The sequence below is a fragment of the Xyrauchen texanus genome, chromosome 10, assembly GCF_025860055.1.
Source record: "Xyrauchen texanus isolate HMW12.3.18 chromosome 10, RBS_HiC_50CHRs, whole genome shotgun sequence".
Taxonomy (NCBI): Eukaryota; Metazoa; Chordata; class Actinopteri; order Cypriniformes; family Catostomidae; genus Xyrauchen; species Xyrauchen texanus.
In genome coordinates, this window is record NC_068285.1 from 19029169 (window position 1) to 19041870 (window position 12702).

General features: G+C 37.2%; 1 protein-coding gene across 1 annotated transcript; it reads left to right on the forward strand.

The window, feature by feature from the left end:
- Positions 1-2307: 2307 nt before the first annotated feature.
- LOC127651027 (sorting nexin-10A-like) lies at positions 2308-11386 on the forward strand. Its single transcript, XM_052136726.1, has 7 exons — positions 2308-2358; positions 5902-5941; positions 7270-7356; positions 7917-8017; positions 8206-8304; positions 10706-10921; positions 11149-11386. Exons 2-7 carry the CDS (start codon positions 5915-5917, stop codon positions 11321-11323), a joined length of 705 nt encoding a protein of 234 aa, XP_051992686.1. The 5' UTR covers positions 2308-2358; positions 5902-5914; the 3' UTR covers positions 11324-11386.
- The last annotated feature ends 1316 nt before the right edge of the window (positions 11387-12702 follow it).

The following is a 12702-nucleotide window of genomic DNA, read 5'->3' on the forward strand; positions in this document are numbered from 1 at the left end:
AGAGGGACAAATGAGCCTGAATAGTTGAAAGTTTCATGTGATACACAATGTCAAGTAATGAACCAGTGAATACTTGAGAGAAGGAGAGCACTCAGCTTCCAATGAGAGGAACTTTGCAAGTAGCCAACCCCTGATAACCATTCAAGCACATCAACACTTTATGCAGGACCAAAACAAGGATCAACACAATGGAAGATAAAGCTATATATGCTGAATCTACATGCAATATATGCATAAATACTGTATATTATTATCCAATATAAACAAAGCCAAACATTTGTATTCACAAACACAACATTCCTGACACTGCACAATACATAATATTTATGGCAAACTGTTGTTTATAATAATATAATTTTTTTACAGTAACAAAATCAATTGTTATAGTATACTAAATCAATGTCTCTTAATATACATTCTACAGTTTACATAACCTACAAACATAGTTTTGTATAATAGTTCCCAAGATTGTATCCTCTAGCTATATAATGCAATTTAGGTAAATGTTAGATGGTAAATAACGATCGCCTGCATACTAAAACTATATAATGCATGAAATATTATGAAACAAATATTTGTGTAATTGTAAATATCTAAACTCTACAATGAACATCTTCCTCCAAACACAGCATAGCGACACTACTCTCACATTCCTGTTAAAGTTTTTAACAGGTTCCCCCTACTCATTGATGCACCACTGAAAATCCTATTGAAAACGCCCTGGTTATAGGAGATTCTAAGGAACATGGAAATAGAGACTCCATCCAACATTATTAAATGTTTACCAGGGGTGAGAGCACCTGACATCAGATCAAATTTACAAGTGCTGGCTAATTGTAAATGTAGATTTTCTGAGACTATTATTCAAGTCAGCACTAACGATGTCCGGCTTCACCAAAGATCACTAAATATAACTTTAAAGAGGTGTGGGAACTTGCAAAAATAATAACAGACACTGTAATATGCTCTGGCCTCCTCCCTGATCATGGTGGTGATGAGATTTATAGTAGATTAGCATTACTGAATGGCAGGATGTCTGAGTGGTGTCTGTAGAATAGCATAGGATTTATAGACATTTGGACAAGTTTTTAGGGTAGACATGCGCTGCTAAGAGAGATGGACTCCATCACTCCAGGGGAGATGTCGTGGTCCTATCTAGTATTTTGGCTCATTGCCAATCATTCACTATCAATTGTGATAATGTTTGACTAACTGTTTTCACTCAAAATTATGTTGGCATTTGTGGACAGGCATTAGCTTGGTTTAGGTCCTGTTTATCCACCCATGCCAATTTTTCTGTCTAAATGAGGAATTGTCAGATCAAGCTTAAGTTAAGTATGTGACTTTCTCTTGCAAATTACTTTGCACCAAAATATTCTGGCCATTTTTGGACGAGGAATATTTCTATTTGTAATGTTCGGAAAATGAAAACTGTAAAGGAGCTCAATATCTCTGTCACAGATGACAGACAGAAATGATGGGTCTCGTGGACGTCAATAGCTGCAACCTCCACATAATACCACAGAAAAGGACAGATAAATGTTGAGGTAGTATTGGTGTGCCTGCCAGTGACAAAACATTGTGATGGCTGGCATGTCACTTGCCATCAGTCTTGAACCACTTCAAGATTTACAATGCTAAAATCGTTTCTACTGGACATTACTGCCACACAATATATTGATATTGTTAGTCAAGGCTTCCACCAATAACCTCTGCTATAACTGGCTAACCACTTTGCATGCACTTTTTGCATGAGAATATTTTCTTGTTGCAGGGTTGCTATTGGGTCTCACATACTGTAGGTGGCACTGCCCCATTCTTCATTATAAGGCTCCTTGTAAAGCATCATTACATTTTTACAAGATCTTCCAATCCCGAAAGTGAATTGTATACATTCATGCACGTAGTGTTTTGACCATAAGTTTGTAGCTCTATCGACAAAATAATCACATTGCAACTTTGCTGAGTGGCGCCTCTGAATGTGACAGCTGGAGGCAGAACTTATTGGATATATTTGTAAAAATCACGTGTTACTTGTTGAAATAATATAGTTGCAGCCTCTGCTAATATTAGGCTACACTTAAAGAAAAATATATAATAATGGAAAATACACGCGTTACACGAGGTACTGAGACCTGTTAGTTTTGAATGAGTTGTTGGTTTGTGGCAACTTCGGCAAGTTCTCGCGGTTGAGAGAGCCGCGCATGCGCGAGTCTGAAAACTTTCATTACCCGTCTGGCAAACTTCATCAGCGAGCGCAAACTTGCAGCACTCAATCACATCACTTTCCGCAGCACCTGTGGTAGCTGAACCGCCCAGAATCTCTACACGAAACCGAGACGAAAAACAACAGAGAAGGTGAGAACAGCAAACGAATGTATCCCGAATAGGCTATAACGAACGTAAACCACGTTGTGTTGGAAAATACTTTTGCATTGTTGATACGGACGAAGTGCTGCTGCCGCCGCCCAAGCGTCTTAATGGACAATGTAGCCATTCAGGGAGCTTTTCTAACATAAAAATCACTGCTGCATTATTCGTTTTCACAATGCAATTATTATTATTATTTCTCCGTGTGACGTGTTAAATTATAACAAATAAATAAAAAAACGCGCTCCAGTTTTGTATAATCCTTTGATTGTTTGGATGCTGGTTGATTCATTTGGTTGCACATTTTAAAACGTATTTTAGTTTTTTTCACTCCCGATTATGTTGTATGTTCTGTTGCATTTATATTTGAAAGTCGGCACCTTTTGTAAAAAAAAAAAAACCCAAAAACAACAACAACAAAAAAAAAACGCTGTTCACAAAATTAGCACACAAGTTTAATATTTGACGGATAAAGTGTCGCAGTTGTCATGTCAGAAAATCTTAAGAATGTTTCACAATCTATTAAACTGCCTGTAAAGAGAATGAAAGATCTCTCGAAATCCCTCTTAAAGGTATAGTTCACCCTAAAATGAAAATTTGCTGATAATTTACTCTCCATCAGACTTTGATGGTGAGTAATGGTGAGATATGACCTTCTGTCTTCATCAGACCAGGATCTAAATCTACAGGAAGTAAATTTAAATTTTTTAGTTAAGTATCCCAGGTTTTTAGCTTTATCCAATGGATGTGAATGTACACCAATATCTGACTGTCCAAAAAGAATATTTAGGCACCATCAAAGTAATCCACACGACTCCAGTCCATTAAGTAATGTCTTCTGAAGTGAACTGATATGTTTGTGTGAAAAACAAATGCCCTTCCATAAATCGGCCCTTCCACCAGCTCTCTGTAGCTGTTTGAATTGACCAACTTCTTGCATGAAGTACGTTCCTCTATGATAAACAGAGCGGAACTTCTGAATTCTCGCGTGAACCCGCCAATGTGATGAGTGATTTATTAAGTTGATTAGGTTTTAATTAGTGATTTCGTTTTTCACACAAACTTATCGATTCACTTCAGAAGACATTACTTGATCGACGGGAGTCACGTGGATTACTTTGATGCTGACTTAGTGTGCTTTTTGTACTGTCAAATTTTGGTGTCCAATCACTTGCATTGGATGAAGAAAAATCTTAAATCCTCTTCTGATGAAGAAAGAAACTCCGATACATCTTGGATGGCCTGAGGGTAAGTAAATTATCAGCAAATTTTCACTTTAGGGTGAACTATTTCTTAAAATACATTTACACTTAGGCTATGCATTTGGCAGATACTTTTATCCAAAGCGACTTACAGAGCCCTTATTACAGGGACAGTCCCCCGGAGCAACCTGGAGTTCAGTGCCTTGCTCAAGGACACAATGGTGGCTGTGAGGATCGAACCGACAACCTTCTGCTTTACTGCTTTAGCCCACTATGCCACTACCACTCTAAATACATGTGGTTAAGTTGTGATTTTGGTTGTGTGTTTTCTGTTTGTTCTTACGTGTGAATTAAAAAGTAACATTTAAATGGAATATCTCATATATGATCAAATTGAAAAACAGATCAGAATGAAAGCATTTTAACAACGAACCTTAGAGGTCCAGTTTATTGTGCAAAGTGTCACTTGAATTTCTCTGCTTGCCATTTATCTTTGTATTCCCAGTCAGAATAATGTTAATTAGATTGGTGTCAATGAAAGTCTCTGACAATTGGTTTGCATTGACTGATGGGACTTTTTATATTTGAATGCACAAGAAAGGTGGTCAGCTTTAGAAATGACTCTTTTGAATGTCTCTAGTGGTTAAAAGGAAAAGTTCAACCAAAAATGAATCCAAGATTTATCAGAATTTCTGTCTTCATCAAAACAGAGTTTAAGATTTTTCAGGCCACCTCCTTTAAACAATGCAAATGAATATACTCAATTTTTTTGACGGTGCAATATTAAAATGCATATTTAGGGTGCATCAAAATAATCCACACGACTCAAAAAGTTCTTCTGAACCCAAACAATTGATTATGTTTAGAAACAAAACAATACTTATACTTTTTAACTACAAATGCTAATTTCCATACATCTCTGTGATGCGTGCTCATTAGAGGAATGATTTGAGTCCGTTGGTAAGGTCATGTGTCATGATGAGGAGGCAGGAAGTGCCGTTCACAAACCAAAACCGTTCAAAACAATAAAAAAAGAATTTCCAAATAATAATAACGGAGCAATGCCCGTTGCATTATCTACTTGTGCTTTTTCTTTGGCAGAAATATATAGGCTATATGTGACAGGAATTGCACACAAGTTGTAGTTAGTGAAACCAAGTGTCCTTTGCATGAGACTTGACAGTGAAGTGGAGTGAAGGTGAGTTTATGCAGGCAGAGATGAGTGAGTGAATTGAGTACAGGTGCGGTGAATTCGAAATTCGGGTGATACAGAGCCCGAGGGAGGCGTGACAATGACAAAGTTTTCACACATACCGGAGTTCACTGGAAAAAACACACTGGCACAGCCGATGAATTCAGATATTGACCCTTTGTTTCTTTCAATGGTTTGAAATCCTCAGGGGTAAAATGTTCACTGCACACCCTCCAATATTTGAGAGAATGTAGGGGTGTAGTGATATCCAGGTTCATAAGCCAGAGCTTCAATCACTCATGATCATGTATAGGCAATCAATGAAAAGTTTTTTTTTTCCCAGCATGCATTTCTTTGGGTTTTTTTGAAAGTTGAAGCATCCAGTAAACACTCACCAAAGACTATTTTGAACAATACACTTATACAAATCTACAGCAAAGAAAATTAAACTTTTGTACAGCGCCCCTTCTCTTGTAAATAATGACGCGCTTCCTGCCTCCTCCACGTGACCTTATCAACGAGCTTATGTCATTCATCTCATGAGTGCATATTACAGAGATGTATGGAAGCAAACATTTGTAAGAACGTTTGTGGATTATTTTGCTGCACCCTAAATATGCATTGCACCGTCAAAAAATGGAGTACATTCACTTGCATTGTTTAAAGGAGGAGGCCTGAAATGAAATTAAACCTTAAATTCTGTTTTGATGAAGAAAGAGACTCATCCATCTTGGATGGCCTGAGGGCGAGTCAATTATCCGGAAATTTTCATTTTTGGTGAACTATTCCTTTAAGTTCAGTTGTGTGTTCGGTCTAATTAAAGGGATAGTTCACCCAAAAATGAAAATACTATTCCTTTCATATCTCAACATTGCCTGTTCCACACTGGAACTTCCTTGTCACTAGTTGTAATGAAAAGTCACCATTGCCATTTAACCACTGATTTCTGCAGTATTGGTTGCTCATTGATTTGCAGCATTAATTGATGTTAATTGAAGTAATTATTGTCTTGTTAAAAGTCAAAAGAGTCTGTGAATTGTCTTTTACAGTCAGAACCCTTCAAAATGTGTTGCTATTAGACCATTTCTCATTTAAAGGCTATACACTTCCTAAACAAAGGGTCTTTCTCTTTTTCAGTCAAGTCTTGGAAATGGAAAACGCAAGCTTTGTGAATAAGGTTAGTGTTTTGTTCATTTCTTTACATTTTGTCTGTATGTCAATGGGTTTATGCTTTTAAACACAATACAGATTATAGATTCTCCTGATCATAGATGCCTCAAAGGCTACGTTCACAATGCGGATGGTACCCAAATCTGATTTTCTGCTCAAATCAATTTTTTTTATGGTTGTTCACATGACATTTTAGAAAGTTTTAAACCATAACTCACCTAAATATGCTGAAAGTCATGTGCACATATGACGAATGTTGAGTTGGACTGATGTAATTAGATCAGTTAAATCAGACCTGGAAAATGTCAGATGTATATCCGATTTATTTCAGATTTGAAAATGTCAGATTCAGAGCACTTTTGGCTGTTCACATGGTCATCCAATTAACAGATTTGTGTCACATGTGAGTGAATAAAAGATTTGGGCCACATTCAGCTGCGGTGTGAGCGTGTCTGAGTGTGATAACACCTGGAGTCTTGAAATTACATTTCTAAAAATGTAATGTGTGGATGTTTGCTACTTTGAACAAGCAACTTAACCTGACATTTTTTTAGATCTTTAAAATAAATGATCACTTCATCTTTGTTACGGGAAAAAGAGAGGAAAAACCTCTTTTGTTTTACAACAAAATGTGTAAATGTAACTGCCATAGCATCATGACTTTGTCTGGAATTTTAAGAGGAAACTGGTAACACACAAATGCCCCCGCAGCAGTTGACATTCATGCGGTTACCATTGTCTACCTCCTGAAAGTAGCTGCAATACAGAAATTCCCCATGAACTCACTACAAATTATAGGTCTCCAATGAGACTTTGACTTTTCAAAAGCTTTAATAAAGTAAACCTTACATTAAATGTTATCCTGCACTTAAAAGAATGATTGATTAATTGTTTTTTGTTCATGTTTATTTGAAATCCATTATCAGTCATTGATGTGGTTATCTTAATTCAAAATATATGAGTGTCTTTATATTCCTTAAAAGTCAGATCTGATGAAATTCAAATAGCATGGATCTGTTGCGTTGTGTGTTTTTAGGAAAGTGTTTTGTTTGACCTTAATTTGGGACAGTTTGTGTTTTGGCTGTAATGCCACAATGTCATTGATTTTCGAAATTCCTTGCATATCACAAACCGGTGCTAAACACCATACAGATCTCCAGCTAGTGTCATGAGAATTAAAGGGCAGAGTCCGAATCAGTGTTAGTCTTAGAAAATGAGTGAAACTCTGTAGAAAAAAAGTACAACACACTTTTTTGCTGACTCACTTCCTTGACTCCACTTCACTGATCATAAACGCATTTACAATGACCTTTTCCTCCTTTATTGTTGCTGCAGGAGTTTATAAGATTATGGGTACGGGATCCTCAGCTGCGAAAGGAGGATTTCTGGCACGCTTACATTGACTATGAGATCTGTCTTCACGTGAGTGCAAACCTGCATGTTTACATGTTACTAAGGAATGTTGCTGCCCATACAACTGTATGAGATTTGTTTGGCTTTCTACCTGTAGATATTTTCCCATCATCACATTGACCAACGAGAGTTGTCTGCCTGCACAAAACTGCCTTATTCATGAAACTCAAGCAGACTGAATTTGTGTGTGAATTATTCATAAAATCCCTTCTTGCGTAAATGGTTGCATTCAATCCAAATGGACATAAAATGGGATTTATGACAGAAATAAATTTGGCTTGTATCATTAACAAGGCTTGGTGACTTTTAGTTTTACAACATGACATTTACTTAGAATGGCTTGAAGGAAACTTTTCCTTTTAATTCTAGTCTTGGATACTAATTACTGTTGTATTATCAGGTATCAATTTTTATTTAGGCCTTTGATCTTTGTTCCATGGTACATATTTATCATATTAATGATGAAATTATAGTAATCTAGTTGAAATGATAGTTTCTGAGTTTGCACTGTTTAATATTAAAATTAGACCAAGAGACTATTATATTTATTGTTTTCTTTTTGTTTGTAGACAAATAGCATGTGTTTCAGAAAGAAGACTTCTTGTGTTAGGAGGAGGTATAGTGAGTTTGTTTGGTTGCAGCAGAAACTACAGAACAACGCTCTGCTTATGTAAGTAAATTCAGGTATATCACATTCTGGGCAAACGCAGCAATACATTACAATATATATATACAATAAAAAGCATAGAATGACTTTATTAGGGTGATTTCTATTTCATCGCATGTATAACTTGAGCTTTATGGAGCTTAGAATCATCAATCCTTGTCTTTGAAATGTGTTGTTTTTTGCGTCTGTAGAGAGCTGCCTAAACTCCCTACTTGGAATCCTTTCTTCAATCTCAATAATGATTTCCAGGTTGCTCAGCGGATGCAGGTGCTACAAAAGTTTCTTGAGGCGTAAGTTTCCTCAGTCACTTTGTGACAGTTATGCTCTGGTTCTTTCAATTTCTGATTATCTTGATTCGAATATAATTTTTTCCACTTTCTAATCGGCATATATTTGACGTTTCATGTTTTTTCAGTATTTTAATATTAATGGATGATGAATAATTTAATAAGTTAATTTGGGTGTTAATTTTGACTGTCAGATTATGCATAAAGACATAAAGGAAATGCAGTAGTTTCACCACCTAGTGGCTGCTCTGTGACGCATCCCTCTTACCTGGGATGGAGACTAAAGAGTAAATATTTTAAAGGTGCACTCAGTAACTTTTGTCTTTGTGTCATCTTGGACTTACACTAACGCCTAGCGGCTTTGATGCAGTATCATTTCAGATGCCATTATAGAAATATAGTATTCACAGTCAGCCATGATTACTTTAATCAATGAGTGAAAGTGATAAATAACAAGAAGTTTACAGAGATTAAGCAAGTAGTATTTGGCTGGTCATGTGATTATAACAATGCAGCCCCCATGTGGACCCTCTCCATGTAGAATAAATGGCTTTTATAAGGTTACTGATTTGACTGTAGTCTTCATTTAATGTGAGTGGCCATGATTTCCTCGAAATATTGAAAAATTACAATTCATGTATTTAGGAGTTGTTTTAATGAGGAAAACATAACTGAGTGCACATTTAAGTGTAGAACTCCCCTTGCATTCATAAAGTATTCAAATCCCTTTATTTTTTTTACATTTAGTTATTTTGCAGCCTTATGTTAAAATGCTTAATTTTTTTTTTTTACATTAGTCTACACTCCATACCCCATAATGACAATCCAAAAAACATATTTTTGGTAACTGTATCAAACTGTATTGAATGCACTGTATCAAAACAAAAGAAGTGCTTGTTTTCACAAACTTATGATATATAACCCTTTTTCAGGACACTGTATTTTAAAGATAATTTTGCAGATCTTTATTGTAAAGAGTTTAAACAATGTTTTCCATGCTTGTTCAATGGACCATAAACAATTAATGAACATGCACCTGTGGAACGGTCGTTAAGACACTAACATCTTGCAGACGGTGGGCAATTAAGGTCACAGTTATAAAAACTTAGGACACTAAAGAGATTTTTCTACTGACTCTGGAAAAACACCAAAAGAAAGATGCCCAGGGTCCCTGCTCATCTGCATGAACGTACCTTTGGCATGCTGCATGAGGACTGCAGGTGTGGCCCGGGCAATAAATTGCAATGTCCATACTGTGAGATGCCTAAGACAGCGCTACAGGGAGACAGGAAGGACGGCTGATCGGAACGTCAGTGTTCTGCCATGGCCAGCGACGGTCCCGGAACTCAATCTCATTGAGCATGGCTGGGACCTGTTGGATCAGAGGGCGAGGGCTAGGGCCATTCCTCCTAGAAATGTCCAGGAAATGGAACTGACAGGACTGGCAAGAAGTGCTCTTCACTGATGAGTTGCGGTTTTGTCTCACCAGGGGTGATGGTCGGACTCTCGTTTATTGTCGAAGGAATGAGTGTTATACTCAGGGGCCTGTACTCTGGTGCGGGATCCATTTGGAGGTGGTGGGTCCGTCTTGGTCAGGAACGGTGTGTCACAGCATCATCGGACTGAGCTTGTTGTCATTGCAGGCAATCTCAACGCTGTGCGTTACAGGGAAGACATCCTCCTCCCTCATGTGGTACCCTTCCTGCAGGCTCATCCTGACATGACCCTCCAGCATGACAATGCCACCAGCCATACTGCTCATTCTGTGTGTGATTTCCTGCAAGATAGGAATGTCAGTGTTCTGCCATGGCCAGCGAAGTGCCCGGATCTCAATCCCATTGAGCGTGGCTGGGACCTGTTGGATCAGAGGGTGAGGGCTAGGGTCATTCCCCCTAGAAATGTCCAGGAACTTGCAAGTGCCTTGGTGGAAGTGTGGGGTAACATCTCACAGCATGAATGGGCAAATCTGGTGCAAATCTTGTGGCCACACCAGATACTGACTGTTACTTTAGATTTTGACCCTCACTTGGTTCATGGACACATTATTCCATTTCTGTTAGTCACATGTCTGTGAAACTTGTTCAGTTTATGTCTTAGTTGTTGAACCTTTTTATGTTCATAAAAATATTTACACATGTTAAGTCTGCTGAAAATAAAATCAGTTGAAAGTGAGAGGACATTTTTTTTTTGCTGAGTTTGTCAAATATATATACGCCAAGTATAGAAATTAAAATAGAAATGTTTAAATGTCTCAATTATATTTTAACCTGAACTATTCCATGATAACAACCACAGAAGCTGGCATGGCATCAAATAAACAATCAAACCAATAAACTGAATGGCTCAAGATTTTTAATGGAAAATATAATATAATACTGTTTGTGCTTTTACTCTGTGTTTACAGAGTTCTACAGACACCATTACTGTTGTCAGACAGTCGGCTGCACCTGTTCTTGCAGTCACAGCTGAGCATTGCAAAAATGGATGCATGTTCACAGGGACAGACACACTACACCGTTGCGCAGGCAATACAGCGATGTGTTTGTGACACACGTTTCCCTGTGGAGGAGCATCTTCATGAAGAAGACAGCAAAACTCGCTGGGACTCCGACTGTGACAGGTGTGTTTTTATTTTTAACTCCTAGTATTAAGTACCTCAACTTATTTCATATGATGTAAATTGCACAAAATAGAAGGATTTTGAGATGATTTGTGTTACGCTGGTTTAGGCATGTTATGCATGCCATGGTTATCCTTTCGAATAGTGTACACAGAGTATTGCAGTATATCCGTTCCAGTAAACAACATGCAGAAATTGTATGAAATATACAAAAATGTTTGTTACAGTACAACATCCTCTGGTTTGGGCCATAGTGTCGAACCTGTCTCATCTGCTGAAGAGGATTCCTTCCACAACGAGAGGCATGCCCATGAACTCCATGTCACAACCCCTGAGACAGAACTCTTTAGCAGCCTGTCTTCATCTCCTAGCAACCAGCAGCATGTGCACTCCATTAGATAAACTGGAAAGATATATCCAAGCAAATGCGCACATATGTACATACACGTATTCTCTCAGGCAAAGAGAGCCCCAATTGCTGCTTGGAGCCTTCAAAGTTGTGTTTGGATGGATGATAATGAAAGGAAAATGTTTCTTGATTTTGTTTTATTACGCATTCTATTTTTGTGTTCATGTTTTTCCATGACTCCTTTTAAAAAAATACTTTATTTAAGTTTTTGTGCTCATCACATTTAATATTCCTTCATGACTAAAGAGTTGACCTGGATGTACAACAAACAAATGAAGTGGGGCCAGATGTTAGGAGTTGATTTGCAGTATTCAGACTGGGCATCACTCTTAAGGTTTTGGTGTTTTTTTTCTCCATTAACTCTGTAATTCAGGTGTAGACTGGGTTTAATATGTGCTGACAAAGATGCCTTTTAAATACGGCTATGGCATTTTCCTCTCTATAGATATGCTTTTGTTTAACAGATTTTAAAAGAATGTCAGAAAGAATATGCATCTTTGAATGTTTCTTAAAATCATATTTTCTATATATCAGCATTGTTAAAATGGGCATTGGACTCTTTCAATGTATGAAGAAAATACTGATTTTTATTATTTTTTTTTTGTTGAAAATACACTTTTTTAATGTGATTTATGTAGCCTTAAATGAATAAATATTCTCTTTTTAATTAAGTCTTATCTAAATAAATGAAGGCATGCAAACCTTTTTCTGCACATCCTAAAGCACTAATAGAACTCCACAGTTGCATAAAAGGGATTTGTTTCACTTGACATAAGCGTACACACAATATTTACAAAAAGAGATGCACAATTGAGGTTATTCATTGTTCACAAATGATAGAATCTATAATAGAAATGAGCAGTAATTTTAGTGTTATGTGCAATGCAATGCATTGTTTTGTTTTTTTTAGAGCAAAAATATTCCTAAAAGTTTCCTCATTCATTTTTAGATGAAGGTTGTCAGTGATAAAAAACATTTCTGAAAACAACCATGTAGCAGCTTTCTGACTGTGTATCACTGCCAGTTGTTGCTTTATAGATGTTGTGCTTTACCTGCATGTGCTAAAGAAGTCTTTTTCTTTGCGTTTCCACACGCAACACAACAATTCTTCGGTATCTAATTGTTGTTTAAGAGAGAGATTAAGTTATCAATGAATGAGGAATGAAGCGTGTGACAGAAATGTTTCGGTGAACTTGGTGGTCTGATTGGGGGCATATTCGATCTGTGTAGGCGTAGATTCATCAGCGTCTTGCAGCAGCCGATAAACACATTCAGAGTTGTCATCCAGATCACCAGACTCTCGGAACCTCACCAATCTCTGCCACTGCCAATCAGCATCACTGGTGATCACTAAGAACGTAACCCATCATGT